The sequence below is a fragment of the Phalacrocorax aristotelis genome, chromosome 2 (genome assembly GCF_949628215.1).
Source record: "Phalacrocorax aristotelis chromosome 2, bGulAri2.1, whole genome shotgun sequence".
Classification (NCBI taxonomy): Eukaryota; Metazoa; Chordata; class Aves; order Suliformes; family Phalacrocoracidae; genus Phalacrocorax; species Phalacrocorax aristotelis.
Window position 1 is genome coordinate 126785752 of NC_134277.1, and position 18690 is coordinate 126804441.

At 40.1% G+C, this 18690-nt stretch overlaps 1 protein-coding gene across 2 annotated transcripts in view; it reads right to left on the reverse strand.

Annotated features, from left to right (window-relative positions):
- Positions 1–756: 756 nt before the first annotated feature.
- The window catches only part of TOX (thymocyte selection associated high mobility group box), a 230700-nt gene continuing 212766 nt past the window's right edge, over positions 757–18690 (reverse strand). For both annotated transcript variants that reach the window (XM_075085086.1, XM_075085085.1), the window contains exons 7-9: positions 15374–15760; positions 5599–5750; positions 757–3314 (exon numbers count right to left, since the gene is read on the reverse strand). In XM_075085086.1, coding sequence (XP_074941187.1) covers positions 3278–3314; positions 5599–5750; positions 15374–15760 — 576 coding nt within the window. In that variant the 3' untranslated portion in view covers positions 757–3277. The remainder of the gene's footprint in view (positions 3315–5598; positions 5751–15373; positions 15761–18690) is intronic.

An 18690-nucleotide genomic window follows, 5' to 3' on the forward strand; every position in this document is an offset into this window, starting at 1 on the left:
TCTCACAGGGAATATTTGGCAGAGACATCACTGGAATCAGGAACTGGTATTTGGTGAGAGAAGTGGGCACAAATACTTTAGGTTTCATTGGGAATGGCTGGGGCCCTCCAAGAATACATTACTTACTGCCTGTGGATGAACGTGGAGTGAAAAAATCCTATAGTGGGTCCCTTCAAAGAGCTTCTTTGGGTCAGAGGCAGCAGCTGGACAGGATTTTTGCTCAAAACTCTATGAGTTTGGTGACACAGAGACTGGGAGTCACGTCGCCAGAGCAGGGCAGTCAGCATCAGTAAATTGGAGGAGCCTTTCCTTTCTAAAACCTCTGCTTACCTTGGTGCAAGCAAAGGGGATTTACATCTTCCCGAGTGCCTGCGTTGCTAATCTTGCATTTTGCCTACCGCTTTTTAAAAAATAATTTTAGAAAACATTAATTTCAATTAATGGAAGACATTATTTCCCTTGGTTTCTATCACTTTGACAGATGTCTTTATCATATTTGCTTGCTGTTACTGAGTTGCTTCAGTGTGTAGGTTGTTTCATTCCTGTGTGCTTTCTCATCATCATCATTATGACAGATGGTGACTTACAACCAGTGACTTGGGTATATGTGTTACTGCATTGCCTGAGCCACAGCGCTTCAGCGAAGGATGGGGCATATCTTCATGAACTCCAGTGGAGTTCCACCTGCTTACAAAACATCTCAACCTTTTAGGCTCTGTCTATTGTCAATTTTTATCTGTCGGTACGCAGCTGAAAACAAATTGCAGATTGCCCTTGACCAGCAACCGTTGTTTTTTCCCAAAGTCAGCCATGAAGAACTGACATTTATGCATTGAAGTTGGAGCTTCCCTTTGGAACAAAGTGGCTTCACTATAACCCTGGCCACAGCTGCTGCTCCTCCAGCATAGCTGTCCCGTCCAAAGAGAGCCCAACACAAAACCACACTCAAACTACCAGACGGGTAAGGTGCTGCATGATAAACACACTGCCTTCCCTTCTTACAGACGAAGAGACACCAACTAGCCAGAGGTTCATACAGAATAAGTATTTTATTCATGATGTATTTTCTTTTTATTTACATTAAAGTTCTCTTGTATTTTGAACTCTGCTTGGATACCGAAATTAACAACTTCATGTGACTGCGCACCTGCTTTAAAAGAAATGGAGATAACACAGTTCTTTTCCGTAAAAGAAAAAGGAAAACTGCCTGTCAAAATCAAAGCTGATTTTTCTCATCCCCGGTAATGAACTTCTCGCTTTAGAATTAATATGAGTGGAAAATGTAGTTTACTATAATATAATAAATAGAAGACATTGGGTAATTAGTAGTGCTGGTATATTTCTAAAGTACTAAACAGACAAACAATAAACTGTGAATTTAATCACGAGTTCTCATACAGTTTCAAGACAGGAAAATTAGAGCTCTCAGCTACAGTCGTTTGAGTAATCACATCTGATCTGCATTATTTATTAGTTATTACATGCCAAGTGATTCCGATTGTACATTGCCTGAAATCATTCCAAAGCAAGCATACCGTTGTTTCTCTTTTGTTTTTAAAGAAAAATCAATGGCATTGCATAATGTGTGTTTTATCCAAGTTGCTTTCTTTATTTCACATAGAAAATACTAATCAGTGGTACTCTCCGTTAATTGGACAGGCATCTGGGATGAAATCCTCCAGAAATATATTTTCAGAGCTACCCCTGATCCAAAACACCGACAAAATACCTTCTTCTGGATTTTTTTCATCCCTTTCCCTGTGGCTGTTGAACCTACTTACCTTTCACTTCGGGGCGTATTTGTGATACGCTCTCTAAAACTCTGTAGGACCTTTTGAATGTATAATAAAATGGCTGAAGCATATTTGGTAATATTTCTGTTGGTAATATTTTTATTCCACTTGACTAAAGAACCAGAACTGATGAAGTTTCAAGAAGCAGCATTATGCAGTTTTATTCAGTTAGTTTTGTTGGTTCAAGTCTTACTTTTGGGCAACTTCCTGCTACAATGCTTTAAAAAGGGAATTACTTAAAATACCTTTTTTTTTTTTTCCTTAACAACCAAAGAAATACAGAAATAAGTATTGGTTACCTTCATTTTCTGCCAGTAAAGCAAGTTTGGTGTTACATATGTCACTGTAAAAACTAAATAAAGTATTCACATCAATTGTGAACAATTTGTGCCAGCAAAAGTTAAAGCGTCAAAGAAACCTCTTTAAAATGCTAACAGATTTACTTACAAACACCTATATTTATTATTTCATAAATAGGCGCAACAGGTTCCATAAAAAAGATTAAATACAGACACAGTATGAAGAAACAATAATACATAGCCGTATGTAAAGGTTATAATTTAGCTGTCTCCAATCTGTTTCTGCATCTAATAAAATATCAGGTAAGCATTTGGCAGTTTTATACATAAAAGGACTTAAATGACGTTTACTAACCAGTACACATAAAGTGATTTTCTTTAAAAAAAAGAAGCATTTTTTAGGCAGTACAAAATAAATGTGTTTGCTCTTTATCAACATTAGGTTTTTTTCCTAGTTTTTTGTATTTATTTCATGAGACAAAGCCAATATTTTTAATTTATATCATTTGGGAATATTTAGCTTTTTTTCTCCAAATACTTTGAAAATATAGAACTATTAATCAGTTGTTTAAAAATGAAGTAAAAATATGAATGTTTGCCAATTTAACCCTTATTGTGAAATCAATAAACTGGAATGAGCCAGTTTCAATTACAATTAGCTACAAAAACATTCACATTTTATACTCTAGGAGAGTGTAACATAGATGCTATTTACAAACTTGCTATGACTGCTACATCAAGCCATTTAAAAAGTCTTTAGTAGTTTCATATAAACACCCATTATGAAAAACCAATGGAAAATCCAGGACTTTTATCCGAGACATCTACAGTTGCTAAGGCAGTTACTATCGCAGCACTTCACAGCAAAAATCAACATAAAATCTGAATGGTCCAAGTTTCCTTCAGGGAAGAAGAAAAGCAATGTCCGTTAAAGGATCTCAGGGTAGGGGTGGAAAGGAGAAAGAAAGAGAAAAAATGGGGGCAAAAAAAAAAAAAAAAAAAAAGAAAAAGAAAGAAGCAAGACTATTTTTCCCAGAGTGGGTGACCCACTAGCTCAAATAGTCCTAAGTGCTTAGCAACTTGTATTTCCTAATAAAATGCAGAACTGCCTTGACTGCATAAAGCAATCCATGATGAAAAGACTTCCCTGCGTTCCTCAGTGGAAAGGAGAGATGTTTCAGATTTTCAGGTAAGGTAGAGTGCTTTGTCCCTCTGCATGCCCCTGTTCAAAGAGAAAAAGAACAAATGTGATTTTTTTTAAAAAAATTTGTCAAATTTTTAGTCCTTCAAAAAGAAAAAACCCCACAACTGTACTGCATGTCATTAATTCCAAGCCTATCACTGAAGTATGGCTGCATTACCATGGTAATAATAAGAAAAATCCTAGTGGCATAGTGGCATGTAGCGACCTGGAGACCACGTCTGGGTCTAAACTACACAGGTCTGGGACATGGGTTTAAGCCCTGGCGTGGGATCACCTGCAGTAGTGAGGTGGTAGCACTGACTATCCCTCTCTCGCAAATCGCATAGGTACAGCTGAGGGTTTAGCACAGGTCTCAGAACAATGCTCCATAATCACCCTATATGATGCAGCCATTTTCCTTATCAGGCAGGAGAGCTTAGTTACATGAGCATAGGTGCCAGCCACTGATATCTCTGGCCTGTTTTATTTACTAGCACAGACATAGCCAAAACAAGTTGGGTTGGCAGGTTCAGATAAGCACGTGCAAGGGAACACCAGAAGCTTCTGGCAGAGCCAGCTAGACTAACTCTCTGCTGGAGACCAGGCTCTACTGGAGACCTTCTACCAATGCACTGTGTCTAGCACACTTTTACATTCAGTTCTTGCTGGGGTTCAGCTTCAACTGAAGCATATCAGTTCAGAGCAAAAAGGAGTCATTTACCTGTTTCTAATTTGGAACAGTCTGTAGACGTCAGAAAAAAAATATATAATTTAAAGCAGTGATGGGGCTTGGTTCACACTGCAGAGATTTTCTGGGAGAGAGGCTTAACTCTCAATCTTCTGCTTCCTTGCCAAAACCCAGGCACCGGTTCTGTTCTTCCACAGCTTTACAGCTTACTTGGTTTGGAGTCTGGGAGCAGCACAGAGTGAGCTATGATGCACTAGCAATTTATGCCAATGCTATAGCAGAGAGAGGTTAAATCCATGCACACCGATTCACAAAGGCGTAGCTACACAGGGCGTATACAGGGTCTGCTCAGAGAAAGCTTCTGCTGATGGAAAGTTATGCCCAGTGGGCACCTAGAGGGCACTGCTGGCAATGATCGCACATTGCTCTTTCCAGAAGAGACCAGGAGTCAAAGCCACAGGTGGCTATGGCCTGTTTGACAGAGGAGAGTCTATTCAGAGCTCAGTTTAAGTGGGTATAAAAGTCTGTGGGCTGGGTAGGCTCCTACAAGGGCCTGCAGCACAGAACAAGACATTATGGTGGCACAGCACAGGAGCGAGGCTGTTCTGCGGAACACATGGGCAAGTCATGGGGCAACAGTGATAGGTATTGGGGAAAGTGATGCTGCTGTGTCTGCCCCAGTGTCAGCAGGTTCTAGTCAAGGTGTTATTCTGAACTAGTAACCAAAAAAAAGATTTTTCCTCAGTTCTAGTTCAAGTTCCAGAAATACTTTAAAACAATAATGCAAGTGAAATTCTCAGTTTGAGTAAATGTAATGGGTGAAACTGGTCCTTAGTTCTGTTCGTTCATCTGGGCTGGATTTGACACTTTGATAGCAACCAAGAGCTTTATCTGCCTTTGCCTTGGGGATTCGTGCCAAGGTCAAGGGGAGGTCAGGCTGGTGGGCATGTTCACAAGGCATAACAGCTATCATTTAAAATTCAAAAGATGCCTTCTGTTCAGAGTCTTAAACGTTTCCAGGTGGTTCCTCAGACAGTAACATGGTGCCACAAAAACCATGTTGCAGAGGAGTCAAGGGTTTGAAGTGGCTACTAACCTTATGGTAGGGGCACAGAGCTCCTACAGGTATGGTGTTTTGTTCCTGGTTACAGTCATGTAATCTTCATGCCATTCCTGGCCACTTATTTGGTATCCCATGCATCACCCCTGCATCTCACTGATGGGGGTTTTCCTGAGCCAAACTAGGTGTTTTCACTGGCAGCAAGCTCTCCTCAGCAATGGAGCACTTGGAGAAAATAGTTCTTGCCATTTGCCTCTCAAGTAAGAGGGAGTGATCTTAACACTTCTTTCCTACACCTTCTCCCTAAGATCTCAGTTCTGATTTTCTAAAGAACGGAAGTTCTCTAAGACCAAAGTGTACGTGCTGTGATGAGGTGACAACAATGTCTAATAAATGTATGTATTGAAAACTTGTTTTCCCACAACAGTTTAACTGCTGAATAAATACAGTGCCATCACAGATGCACTTCTGAAATACCGTAGGGAAACGGGCAATAGAGCCGTTTCCAGATTCTCTGTCAGATACTTGTGTCATGAATGTTGCTCAACACAAGGTGGCATTCACTGGCTGCTTACCCATTACTGCAGTAGTCATTATTCCAGTCCACAGTCTGTGCTGGAGGATTTCTGCACCCTGAACGAACATACTCCATTGCTTGGGTAACAACTTGTGCAGCTGTTGATGTTGGATTGATGATATTCTGATAATCAGGCTGAAGAGTAAATCCCTAGAGGAGAAAGCAAGTACATTACAATGTATGGAAACGAAGCAACAGGTTGGATGTATTAAAAAACCCAAATAGTGTGTATTGTGAAATGGTAGAATACTTCTTTTCCAAGTGTACTTTAGGTTATCAAACTTAAAATAGAAAAAAAATGTGTAGGTGCTTTCTAAGTTTTAAAATCTTTCTTTTCTTTGAGAAATAAAACACTGCCGAATTGTTAGCTATTACACAGTCACAGGATGGAACTAAAAGGGACAGAGGAGAAACAATTCAAAACCAAGAGAACAACTCAATCAGCACTGGGGCAAAAAGGTCTGTTTGCTCCTTAGAGCTTCCATTTAGATTAAACGTAAGGACACACACAAGTCGTTAATTCCCAGAATATGCAACAGAATCTTTTTGAAGGATGCAGGCAGCAGGTGGCTGACTGTTTTATTAGACTACACCTATTCACACATTGTTCTCAAAACCCTTTTTCTTCATTCAGTCACAAAGGGACCATCTGCTGCTTCTTTTATTTGTACTTCTCTCTCAACTAAACAGAAATTCAACCAAAGCTTTTTAACAGTTGTTGGACTAATGTAGTGAAAGTAGCACAGAATAGCTTGCTTTTTGAAACCACCAAGACGAGAAAAAAAAGTGGAAGTTACAAAGAGACATCTAACCTGCTCCCTGAAATATCTGCCATATGAAAAGTCATAATAATTTTTAGCTCCTTTGATATATGAGGATGTTTAAATGCTGTGTTTCAAAACCAGAAGAACAATTGAAATCTCAAGGCTAGCGTTACCTGGTTCACCCTGTATAAATGTACATCGTGTTCCTGTAAAGTTAGAAGAACTACATTGGCTAAAAGTATGGGAATGCTGTACAAAAGCAAGTGAAGTCTGCTGAAAAAAAACCAGACCAAACTCCTTCCTGGGGCAAGGACATACAATTTCTACTCAAGTTAACTGGATGTGTATCTGCTAAACCAGGCACCGAACTTGAACTAAGATACCCAGTTTGAAAATCCACTCCTTCTGGCCAAAGTCCACATAGAGATTAGATAGGATTAAAGCTCATAGCTTTTAGTTTTAAATTCTAGTGGATTATGTGTGATTGCTTCATACACACAGCCTTCATTAAGACAGGAATTTTGAGACGAGCTGTTTTTTTTTGCTGCAGGTTTAACAACGCAGCCCCACTACCTTTCATCAAGACAAATGAGCACTTTCAGTTTCCGCCTGAGCCCCTCCATCCCTGGAAAAGAGGTTCCTTCAAATATAACATGCCACTTCCTCCTTCACATCCCTCTTTCTTGCTGCATTATACTCTAGCTCCTCCGCAGAGGTCCCACAGGTGTTCTGCCCTGCCGTGCCTCTCGCGTACACTGTCACCTCACTCTGCTCATCCTGACCACAGATTCTCGCCTAGGCTGTAAATGAGCTCAAATTTCTTCCATAATCTCTTCCATATGGGGAATATCCCAAGTCACACCTCAGTACCTTAAGTGCTCTCTGAAGCCTCACTTTGCCCTTGATGACTCCAAGAAACAGACCATTAGTAGCGGGCAAGTTCATGAGCTGAATTCAGTGTCTAGTTGTCATGTAACATACTGCCCTGCTAATAAGGTAAAATAAAATGCACCCGTGGTGACCATAACCCCCACGCTCCGTATACAGCCTTTTCACCAGGCTCTAAACCTGCACATCATGCTGCATAAATGACCCCCATGCCTGCAACGAATCCAAAGGAAACTGTAATTGAGCAGACTTCCCAATGACTTTGATTGGAGTTTTGTGTAATTAGAAGGCAGAAAAATTGGTTTTGTATATCATCATCATTTTTATATGAAACATCACCCTGAAGGCGTTTCTAATTTATCTGTAAGAGGAAACTAGCCACAGAAACACATCCTACCCTCAGGCACTCAGGTTTACCTTCGGTAGCAGAGCCCCTGAGCTATCTCGTTCGTATTGGTCTTCATGAAACAATCGTATATACAAGAAAAACACTATATGGGGCCAGTAGCTCCAGCAGTGCTGTAGTGAAGCGTGCAAGTGAGCAGGCACAGAGACTCAAGTACTTAAGCAGCTAGAAAAGACAGTTCCCCAAGTCAGAGGAAGAGACCATCAGTACAATATCTGATCCATTTCTTCTGGTCTTAGGACAATTAGCTTAGATTTGGGAGGATGGTCCTGTGGTTTAAATGCCAGCATGGAATTGGGTGGGACTTCTCATATTTTCTCACGTTTTCTGTGTGTCCACAGCCAAATTGCTTTGGCTCTCTTCGAGTGAAGCATGCATGCATTTGCATTTGGACTGAATTGATACCTCTCATGCTAAGGTTGGGACCACGGATCCAAACTTAATTCTCCAATCTGCAAAATAAAAGGTAACAACACTTTCACGTTGCACCTGCCAAGTTTGTTTAGTTTATAACTGCCCAGGACTGGGGCCTGTTTCTGTGCTCACGTGATAAATTTTAAGTCGGTGCAGAGGTATCTGAGCCAGGCTCCAGCTCCAGAAGCAGACTGACCCCACGGGCCGTGCAGGCACACCAGTGGGCAGGGGGGCAGCTCCGGTCTCTGCAGACACCGTCTGTGCGCTGCCAAGAGGCAGCACCCAGAACCGTCCAGCACCGAGCCTGGTTGGGGGTTACTGGAATACCAGCAGCAAAAGTAATAATGAGGGTGTTGGAAGGCATGTTTGTTAAGACAAAGTAATTTGAGAAACCTGAACTCAATATGAAAGATGGATAAAGTATGGTGATGTTCAAAATGTAAATAATAACTTCAGCTTTTTCATCAACAAAACACACCTCTGGAAATATAGATCTGTACAACAGAGGGACACAGCCTTGTACCAGGCTTGCAGTAAATATTTGTGAATTTTTTATGTAAGCCCTTAACAAACAATGATGAAATAAAAAGTGCTCAGAAAATGAGTGCTTTGAGGTCTAATTAAACAATGCGGAATGTTTTTGCATTGTGATGCTCACAAGAAAATCACCAACTGTTTTGCAACATGCCTAGAATTTTAAATTTCATTTTCTTGTTCCAGATTGAAATAAAAATAAGGAACTTGATAAAGATTAATTCGATGTCAGGAGGGACATTTGCTCTTTAATTAGATTTCTGTAGCCCTAGCAGTTTCGTTGTGCCACTGTAGCAAGTCCTAAAAAGCCTGCAGCAGAACTAAACAGTGATCCTCATCTCCACACTTTACTGGGAACTAATTTCATTTCCTGCCTGTCTGGAGAGGTATTTTCAACAGGCATCAATGTTTTTGTCTTCACAACTGATTTATTCATCAATCTCAATGTGATATTTTAAACCTTTAAATTACATCCAAATCCTAAAGCATCTGTTTATTACACAAGGAAATTGAAAATCTGTCTGTGTGATATCATACAAAGATTTTTCCTTAAGGTTATAAAGGAAGTTGACAGATATTAATGATTTTTTTTTCTCTCTTGACCTCATTCGAAGACAAAGCATAACAAAAAAGGGGAAGAAATCTGGACAAATACAGCAGGTCCCTGAGTTTACTGTATATAATATATACCAGAAAAAATGAGGCTATTATTTTTGGCGGACTATGCAATCATCTTACTGTATACATTTATTTTCTAAAGGAAAAGAAATACCTAAAATTAGACTGAAATGAGTTATTCTTTAAAAAAAAAAAAGTGACATACATTAATCTTCTGCTTCTTTGTTATGCATACAATTGCAGCCATGGTTACTAGACATTAAGGATAGAGTTTTGCTTGCTCTACCTGTGAACCAAAGTGGGACAGAGATTTTGATGGGACTTGCCATCCCACCCAATGCTTGGGTGAAGGATTTTAAGCAGGGAAGGAGATACTTCCAGCAGGGCTACTTAAAAGGGTTCCTTAACAAGGGCTAGGCATATCTGGGAATATTTGGAATCCTTGGTCTCATCACTCACCACACAAAACAGCAGTCAACAGGCTGGAGAGGGGGGTATGCTCAGAAAGAAGCACAAATGTCTAAGTAGAGAAAGGAAAGAATGACTTTGCAAGAGAAAACAGGTTGCAGCTTCAGATCCGATTTTAGCCTGAACTGCAGTGAAATCATGCTGATTTGAATGATAAGGGTTAAGATTGAGATCACCCGCTCCCAACTAAGCAAGAATTAAATGTTATGTCAAACCTAAGAAACAGACTGGATAGAAGCAACTCTGTATCAGTTATAAGATAATAAAATGGTAAGATGCTCACATGAGCATTTAACGAAAGAAAAACTGCACCCTTCTAATCTGCTGGGATTCTTCAAGTGTGTCAAAAGTGGATGAAAGAAAAACTGGTACACACTGGATTTAGGCTTTAACAAAGTAAAACCTTACCATGGCTCCTGTTAATCATATTTAAGAAAAACTTAGTATATTTCAGAATTAGAAGTTAAATATCATCAAAATCAGGATCTAATTTAAGTATGAGAATAGAAGTAAATGCTAATTCTTTAGAGTGTAAAGGATTAACGCTGTAAACGAGCACCCCGAAGGTCTACAGTAGTACCCATTATTTAATTTACTCATTAACTGTTCTGAAACAGGAACAGAGACAAAATAGTTTACTTTGCAGAAGTTACAAAAATATTTAAATAACTCAAACTAGAGAAGATTGTTTAAAAGAAATTTAAAAATATTTACTAATGCTAGGCATATGAGCAAAATGCTACTACCTAAATTTTACTTTGCCTTGTGCATTTCAGAACAATTTTGATGCGTTGCATCAGCCGCATACTCCACAGAATTAATTGTTTTTAAAAGTAACAGAAATTGTGCAGTCAGTGAGGATTTTTGGCTACCAACGCTTCTGATCTTCTTGATGTTCTGTAGTTTTTGTGGACTCCTGGAGGAGACTGCCCTTCTCCAGCTGGCAGTCTCTCTTGGTTTGGCAGCTGCACATGTGCAGACAAGGGCTGCTGGAAGTGGAAGAGGACGTGCTGTTCCCTGTGGAGCTGATGAAGATCAGCTCATTGTCCTGGCAGCAGTGGGGGCAGAACTCTCTCCCCACGCCAGCACTTCTTATCCACCCCTCCTCAAAGTTACGCACAGAAGAGTGTGTGGAATTCACGCACAGTGATTTTGAAGAACTGTATTCCTGCCTGACAGGACTGAAATCTGGTTCTTTATGTGATTTTTTTTTTTGGAGCTGGCAGTCGTTCAGACATACCACAAGACAGCCTTTGATAAGAAACTATCCTCCCTCTTCTGGAGAAAATGAGTGACCAAATCTCCCAGAGCCGCAGTGTTAAAGCAGGGATTGTGTGGACAGTGGGGATTCCCAGAGCCTGCTACCATTGCGCGTCACACTAGTAAGCCACGAACTATTTCAAAGCTGAGTGTTGGGGAAAAAAGGAAAAAAGAACCCACCATTAGTGGGATCTGTGACTGCTGCTTCTAACATGTCTACAGCACAGCCTGTCTGCAATGGTGGTGCACATCCAGGTGAGCCTGCAAATGCTTGTGGTAGAAGACTGCTAAGAAGCTGTTGACAGCCTTACCCCTCTCTTGCCTATTAAGCTTCACACTGCAATGTGACATGAGAAAATTTACCTCATTTCTTCCTAAAGTGTATTAGTCTGTCTGGTATGAGTGGTGGTGATGTTTCTGAAGAGGAAAATGTCTTCTGTTGCAAGGCATGATGTAGGGAGTGGGATGTTAATTAGTTTCTGTTCTTGCTCCTTACATAAATTGGATGCCTGCTGGAGCCTTTGGAAAAGTCTCCAGTCCAGTGTGCCCAGGTGGCCAAGAAGGCCAACCGCATCCTTGCTTGTATCAGAAAAAGCATGGCCAGGAGCAGGGAAGTGATCGTCCCCCTGTACTCAGTACTGGTGAGGCCGCACCTTGAATACTGTGCTCAGTTTTGGGCCCCTCACTACAAGAAAGACACTGAGGTGCTGCAGCGTGTCCAGAGAAGGGCAACAAAGCTGGTGAAGGGTCTGGAGAAGAAGTCTTAGGAGGAGTGTCTGAGGAAACTGGGGTTGTTCAGCCTGGAGAAGAGGAGGCTGAGGGGAGACCTTATCGCTCTCTACAACTAACGGAAAGGAGGTTGTAGTGAGGTGGATGTTTGTTTCTTCTCCCAAGTTACTAGTGATAGGACGAGAGGAAATGGCCTCATGTTCTGTCAAGGGAGGTTTAGGTTGGATATTAGGAAAAATTTCTTTACTGAGATGGTGGTCAGGCATTGGAACAGGCTGCCCAGAGAGGTGGTGGAGTCACCAACCCTGGAGGTGTTCAAACAACGTGTACATGTGGCACTTCAGGGCGTGGTTTAGGAGGCATGGTGGTGTTGGTTTGATGGTTGGACCTGATGATCTTAGAGGTCTTTTCCAGCCTTAATGATTCTATGATTCTATGAAAGGTTTAGAGTGGCCACACCTTTAACATGGAGGAAATCAAACAACTGAGAGAAGAGGAACTGAAAAAAAAGTTGAATGAAATGCAGCTATCACTTCTGCTTTATCAGACTACATATTCTCCCATTCTTCTTGGCTGTCTTTTTATGAGGGAAGGTGGTCTGCGCCATGCTGCTGGGCACTGAACCTCACACCCAGAGTCCTCCTTCCCTCCTCACCATGGGCTGGACATACAGGGTGGTGCTACTCCTCTTCTTTGTCCTCACTGCTGTTGACTCTGTGCTGCTGTCATTGTTTGGAGGGCTTGCTTTTTTCCCCACTGTCTTTTCCTCCTTAGCATGCTCTGTGATCAGCAGAGGGTTTGCTCAATTTTGAGCACAGAGGAGAGCAGAGTCTTTTGACTACTGAATCAGAAGGAGGCCTTTATTTTCAAGTTATAGTTTCCTGAATTCTTGCTACAGGCCTCCTGGTGGCCAGCCTGTCCTCTGTGCTCTAATGCAGTATAAATCCTGGGGATAGTGTTTTCTAACGTTTCCTGAGTATGTCTAGAAAGAGTCATTCCTAAGAGACTAGACAGGATACCACTGTTCTGCTCTGGTATGGCAAATCATGATCATGATGTTGTTAGTACACCTGTTGCCCTAAAATTTAACATACTTTTTGCTTTGTCTTTGCCAAAATCACTCTTTAAAGGAAATGGATTATATATTTAAACCCAATCTGCAAACTGTGTAAACTGTTGTATGCTAAAAATAAAAAAATTGCAAGTATTCCAAAGTGAAATTAGATTTTCCGGAGCTCAAAAGTTGTATTACTTTGAAACAAAAGCAGGAGCATAAGAAATATAAACTGGCTTGTAGATGTTCCACAGTGCTTAAAGAGAAATGCAGTTAAGATTCACAGTGTAGCATTTCAACAGGTAATAAGCACCTGTCACCATGAGTGAAGCTCAGAAATATCTCACCATGGTATCTTCCTTATAAGCAGCAGCATTTCTGATGAAGGAATATGAGTTGGCAAAAAGTATTTAAGCTGACCTTTCATGACTTTAACAATGGAGAGCAGTAACATGGAGGTACAGCATTTTTTGCTTTACTGTACTCATACTGAGTAAAGAAAAAGACTCGTCATGGTACAGGTCTACATATTGACTTCTAGACACCTGTTTTCTACAGCCTAGTGCCCTGTGTTTTCTCTCAGGCTAGAAATAATTCAGCTGCATGCCACACATCTCACAGATGAGTGAAAGTACTCTCAAGCCACTGACACGCACACCATATGCTACAAGTGTGCAAGTTATTAAAATAAAACATTGGACGATTCATGTTATCTTACCTTTTTTGTAGCATGTCATCTTTTGGAATAATGCCTAAGTGTTTGGATTCATACCATAATGATGATGATGTATGTATACATATATACATACCAGGACAGTATCTAACATCTGCACTACATCTTTTGCTAGCCCCTACTGTATTATTAATTCAATAAATAAATGCAGATTTTCAAATCTGTTCAGTGAATTATGCCTATCAATGATTCTGGAAAAGACATAAAGGGTTTGATCTTCTATAACTCTGCACTGGACAAGTAATGTACAAGTGACACTGAACTTGGCAAACAATCTGAACTTGGAAGACTGAACTGCTTTGCAATAAAAACTCAAATATAACTATACAATCTCAACAGGCTGCTGTCACAGTTGTCATTTTTCATGTTTGATAAATGAATTAGGCTATTGCGTTGAGTCTCTGTCCATTGTTTTGCCTCGCATTGCTCTGAGCCTTCACGTTCAACCAAGACTGCATCAAGCTTAGGATCTCCAGACAGACCCTCCTGACACTAGGACACTGGGTTTCTTGCTTTCCTGAAGGAAAGCCTTCAGGAATACATGACAGTAAAACGCTCCACATTTGTGTGGCTGTAAGTCTGTTGAGTCCATTTACTCTGATCGTGAAAAATAAACTGGACTAGGAAAAAGTTGTAAATAGTTTACAAATTTTCCTTCCTGATTACTCAAAATCACTCTCGAGACTAAGATCTAAGTCTCTGAAAAAATCCAGATCATCCTGAGCACACCTTGCTTTACCTTCTGAACAACTAAATTTATCAGTCCAGATTGCTTTCAACTCTTCCTCTTTTTTTTTGTCCTGCTTTGGAAAATTTCTTTCCCTGTTAAATTGTTCTCCCAGCTAGAAGCTATGTTTTGTGTTCAGCTATTCCCATCTTTAAAGACCAATCTTGAGTTCAAATGTTTCCAGCTTGGAAAGCAAATGCAAATGCTTTATTACAAAAGGTGAATTTATATAAATATTCAAAACATGCAGCAAATTCATGACTGTGTATTATCAAGCAGAACTGACAAGTTTTGCATATACAAATTTTGTAATTCTTGCAACTCCATCCAAAAAATGTTCATTCTAATGCTTCTGTGCAGAGCAAGATCTTACTATTGATCTCAGATATCATCCAATATGAAAGGAAATTTTCTCTCATGAAATCAGCAGTGTTAATTTGCTCTAACCCTCCACAGGCCTGGGCCCAAAAGTCACAATACTAGGGTTGGTCTGCATTCATTCAGAGCTCCTAGGAAATGTATTGAGAATCAACTATTTAAAACATTGAGAATGAAAAAAAAAAGCCACCATATCGGGATACTGGAGACATCTCACTTCTTTCCGGTAAAAAAAAAAAGCTATGTCACTCTAGCAAAATGAAGTTATGAATGCAGCATAAACCAACATACTTGTGTTCACTCAATCTAGCATGTTTAACACAACCTGTGCTGCTTCATGTTGCCTCTGACTGTTCCACATCACAGTCAGCACAATGGTATCAGCGCATGCTACAAACATATCTTTTTCTAGACATGCCTGCCTTTTGTTTGTAAAATATATCTCAGTCACTCACTTATATTTCAGGGTACTCCAAGATTTGTAGATGGATCTATGGACACACTTCTATTTAAAGGATGCCTCCTGAATCTGGGAGGGAGACAGGGCTAGTGTCCAGAAGAATGTGATGAGCATCGTTGCTAGAACAAACAGTTCCAGTGAAGTGCCCCATCATCTAGGTAAACTCCTTCATTTGTTCTTGCCTTTGAAAGACTAAGTCCTCAGACTACTGAGGTTTTGGAACTCTGCAAAATTAAAGCTAATCCATGGCTCTAAATCTCCCTCACTATATCAACTTCTGGATGACTTTTTTCCCTCAAAAAAAAATATTTCCCCACACAACTGAAAAGCTCAAACTTACTTGCTGCATTGTAGGTGAATGTAAAGCAGACTGGACCTGCATCGGTAGCTGGTTTCCAATGGACTGCTGCATTGAAATCGGCTGGTGTTGCTGGATGTTGAGATGCTGGTGCAGAGGGGGGCTGATCTGAAGAGGTGGCGGTGGGGACACAGCCATGTTTGCTATGGAAACAGTCACTGGCATTTGGTTATTGGGCTTGGGCGCTATGTTCCTGGGGATATTGGCATGCATGGCAGTGATGTGAGGATTCATTCCTGGTTGTTGGTGGTAGTGGGAACTGAGGTACAGTGCCGAGTGAGCCTGGGTGGGCCCATGAAACACCGACTGCTTTGAATTCATCATCTGAGGTTGTGGGGAGGCTTTAACATCAACAGGTTCACTGTAGCTCTGTTGAGAAAAAACAAAAACCAGACAATACTTAGAAGCTACAAAATGCTGCTGTTCTCCCCCCTGAAGTCTCTTTAAGAGTCTCACCATGGGAAAACACATATCTGGACCATCAAATTGTCCTTGACCTGGAGTCTGGTTATTACACTAGAATAATTAATCCCTGTTACTTTACACATTTCTCTTCTGTACTGAAAATAAAGAATTTAGCCCCTCTGCTTCCTGGCCTAGCCTGACATTTTGCTCTTTCCAAACTTCGAATTGGCATCACTGACCTAATAACCTACACAACAAAGACAACCAAGCCTGTCACATTTGCTCACATAAGCAGCCATTACTATTGTAATAAAATTTGATGGCCTAGTTGAAAACAGATTCAGGAGGGTGGATTCTAGCAAAAGTCCGTAGTGATCTTTGACATCTCTCTTTTTCCCATCTGCAAACCAGGGATAAGAATTTCAGTGTCCTTTACCTACATGTTGATAAGTGCTAATTGTGCTTTATCAATTAGCTAACATGATGAAGAGGTTAAACCCCATCCACAGTTGTTCTACTGCGTTGAAAAAATATGCTAGTTGCTGTGCTGATACCTTTATTTTGAAGTATTCTGTGCTGGGATGTTATCCACATCTGCATCAAGCATGTTTCACAAGCCATGCATTCAGAAAAAAAAAAGAATATTCTGAGTAATTTTGCTTTTAGCAACATTTCCTTTGTTAATCTAGTTGATAAAGTTGTGAAAATTCTGTTTAAAGCTGACGTCTATATAAAGTTAGACTGCATCAGACACGGGGAAGCTATATTTTTAAAGCTGGAAGAGTAACAAACAGAATATTAGAAAATGCACAGGTTTTTCAAAAATGCTATGGTCTACCCATATATCTTAAAGCTGCTCGTAATAAAAAATTTCCATTAATGAATGTGCATTTTAATAATACTCTTTCTAATATTTCTAATATTTATAACTTGTTACATTTGATTTAAACTTGGAAGTTGTTTTCCATACCCTTATTTTCTTAGATCTTCTGAGTGCTAACTATGTGTGCTCAAATAAATGATGAAAAACATTTAAGAATTAACTCCTGTGAGCTTATAGGTGGGAATCATAATTTGCAGTTAAGTCATACTGGGATTAATAGCCAGTGAAAGGTGAAACATGCTGGAAAAAAATGGCAGAAATGTCCCTCTGGAGAAAGAAGTCACTTTGTCAAAACAAGGGCTGAGAGATGCATATATGCCCTTATTCGGTGACCTCCATGTCATGTTTGCTCAGTTTACAAGTCAGAGTAAGTTTCATGTTACTCTCAGCACTCCAGGGTCAGTGAAGTCTATTTGTATTCTTTCTGAAGGATGTACCATCACCAACAATCCGCTGACACGTGTGTTACTGAGATCGCTTCATTATATGCAACGATAAAGATAACTTCATTTTCCCTAAGTATAATTGCAGTTCCATTAGCAAAAAACCTTGTTTTCTCCAGTCAAATAAGGGAAATTAAATGAATATGATAAAATAAATGCAAATCTCTGCCTCTGTGGATCTGCCTAGCTCTGCTTGCAGGTGGATGTACACATGTGCAATATGTATTATATGCATGATTGCAAGACTCAGATACAGACATAAAAACCCACAGATAATAAACGATAGAACCTGAAAGTAGGTACAAAATCTGCCCATTTTTTTGGTATTCTTATTTAAAAGACTGGACTAATGCTCACGATGACATGGGAAATATTCTTCCCCTCTCTTCTCAGCTGTACTTGCAGGACACTCCATGAATGTGGAAGCAAAGACCGGTGGGTTTGCCAAAACTTCAGAGATTCAGAAGAAGGTTTTCTAATTAGCAGCGTGGTCAGGACCCTCCTCCTGAGTGTCCCAGGCTCTTTACACATTATGAGAGGTGTATGCTGTTTCTTTCTTGAGAAACTTTTGAAGTTTTACTGAGTGCATCACTCCCTCATGAAAACACCTTGCCTTTCCACAATGTAGCTGGAAGACTCTATCTGGTCCGAGCAGGGATAATTGCTCCTGAAGTATCTAAGGGCAGATTGGTTAAACAAGTCCTCCTGGTGAGGAAGTATCAAAAAGCCTTTGCGGCACTATTTTCTACATACTGATACATACCTATATTTCATTTGTGACTACGAAGATGCTGTTATACACCTCTTTAACATAGATAAAGCGAACCAATTTAATTATTGGGTAATTCTGAGTTCATACATAAGTGGTGAATGCATGGCCCATACTGATAAAATTACAGTATCAGATACTTAGTATCATTTAATACTTGAAATACCAAATTATATTAAGAGGAATTGTACAGTCTCTGGCCAGAGATGAATAATACTTGCTTTAACCTCTGAGAAGAGCGCCTGCAAAGTGATCAAAAGGGACCGTTCCAGCTGTCTCAAGCTATCAGTCTGCTTTCTATATGTTTCACTACCTCCTGATCCAGTAAAAGGCACAACACTTCAGTTTCAAACCAAGTGTTTAGCTGTTACTTAGAATGCTTTAAATCATATGTGATCTGAAGCCAAATTGTCCAATATCAGTGTGAAACACATCAATATTATCAGCTACTGGGAATCTTGATAAATGAACCCATTAAATGCTATTCTTTAGCATAGTGCACTTTCAGCTTTGTATAAGGTTGGGTCAGAAACCCAGATTTCCTAAGTTTTGCTGAAGCTAATGGAATAGGTGATGTCAAATATTTTGGCTTTGTTATGTCGCTTTACTTTCAAATATAGCAAGAGGTGCCAACAGGCCGTGCTATTATTTCAGGCACAATTACTGCTTTCACAGAGTAGAATGGGCATTGAACTTGTCCAGTACAGCATCAGACAGTCTTAGACAAGGACTTTTACTACGGGTAAACTTAAGAATTAAGAAAGAAGGGAATTGATTAGCCAATATGAGCTTCAAGTGC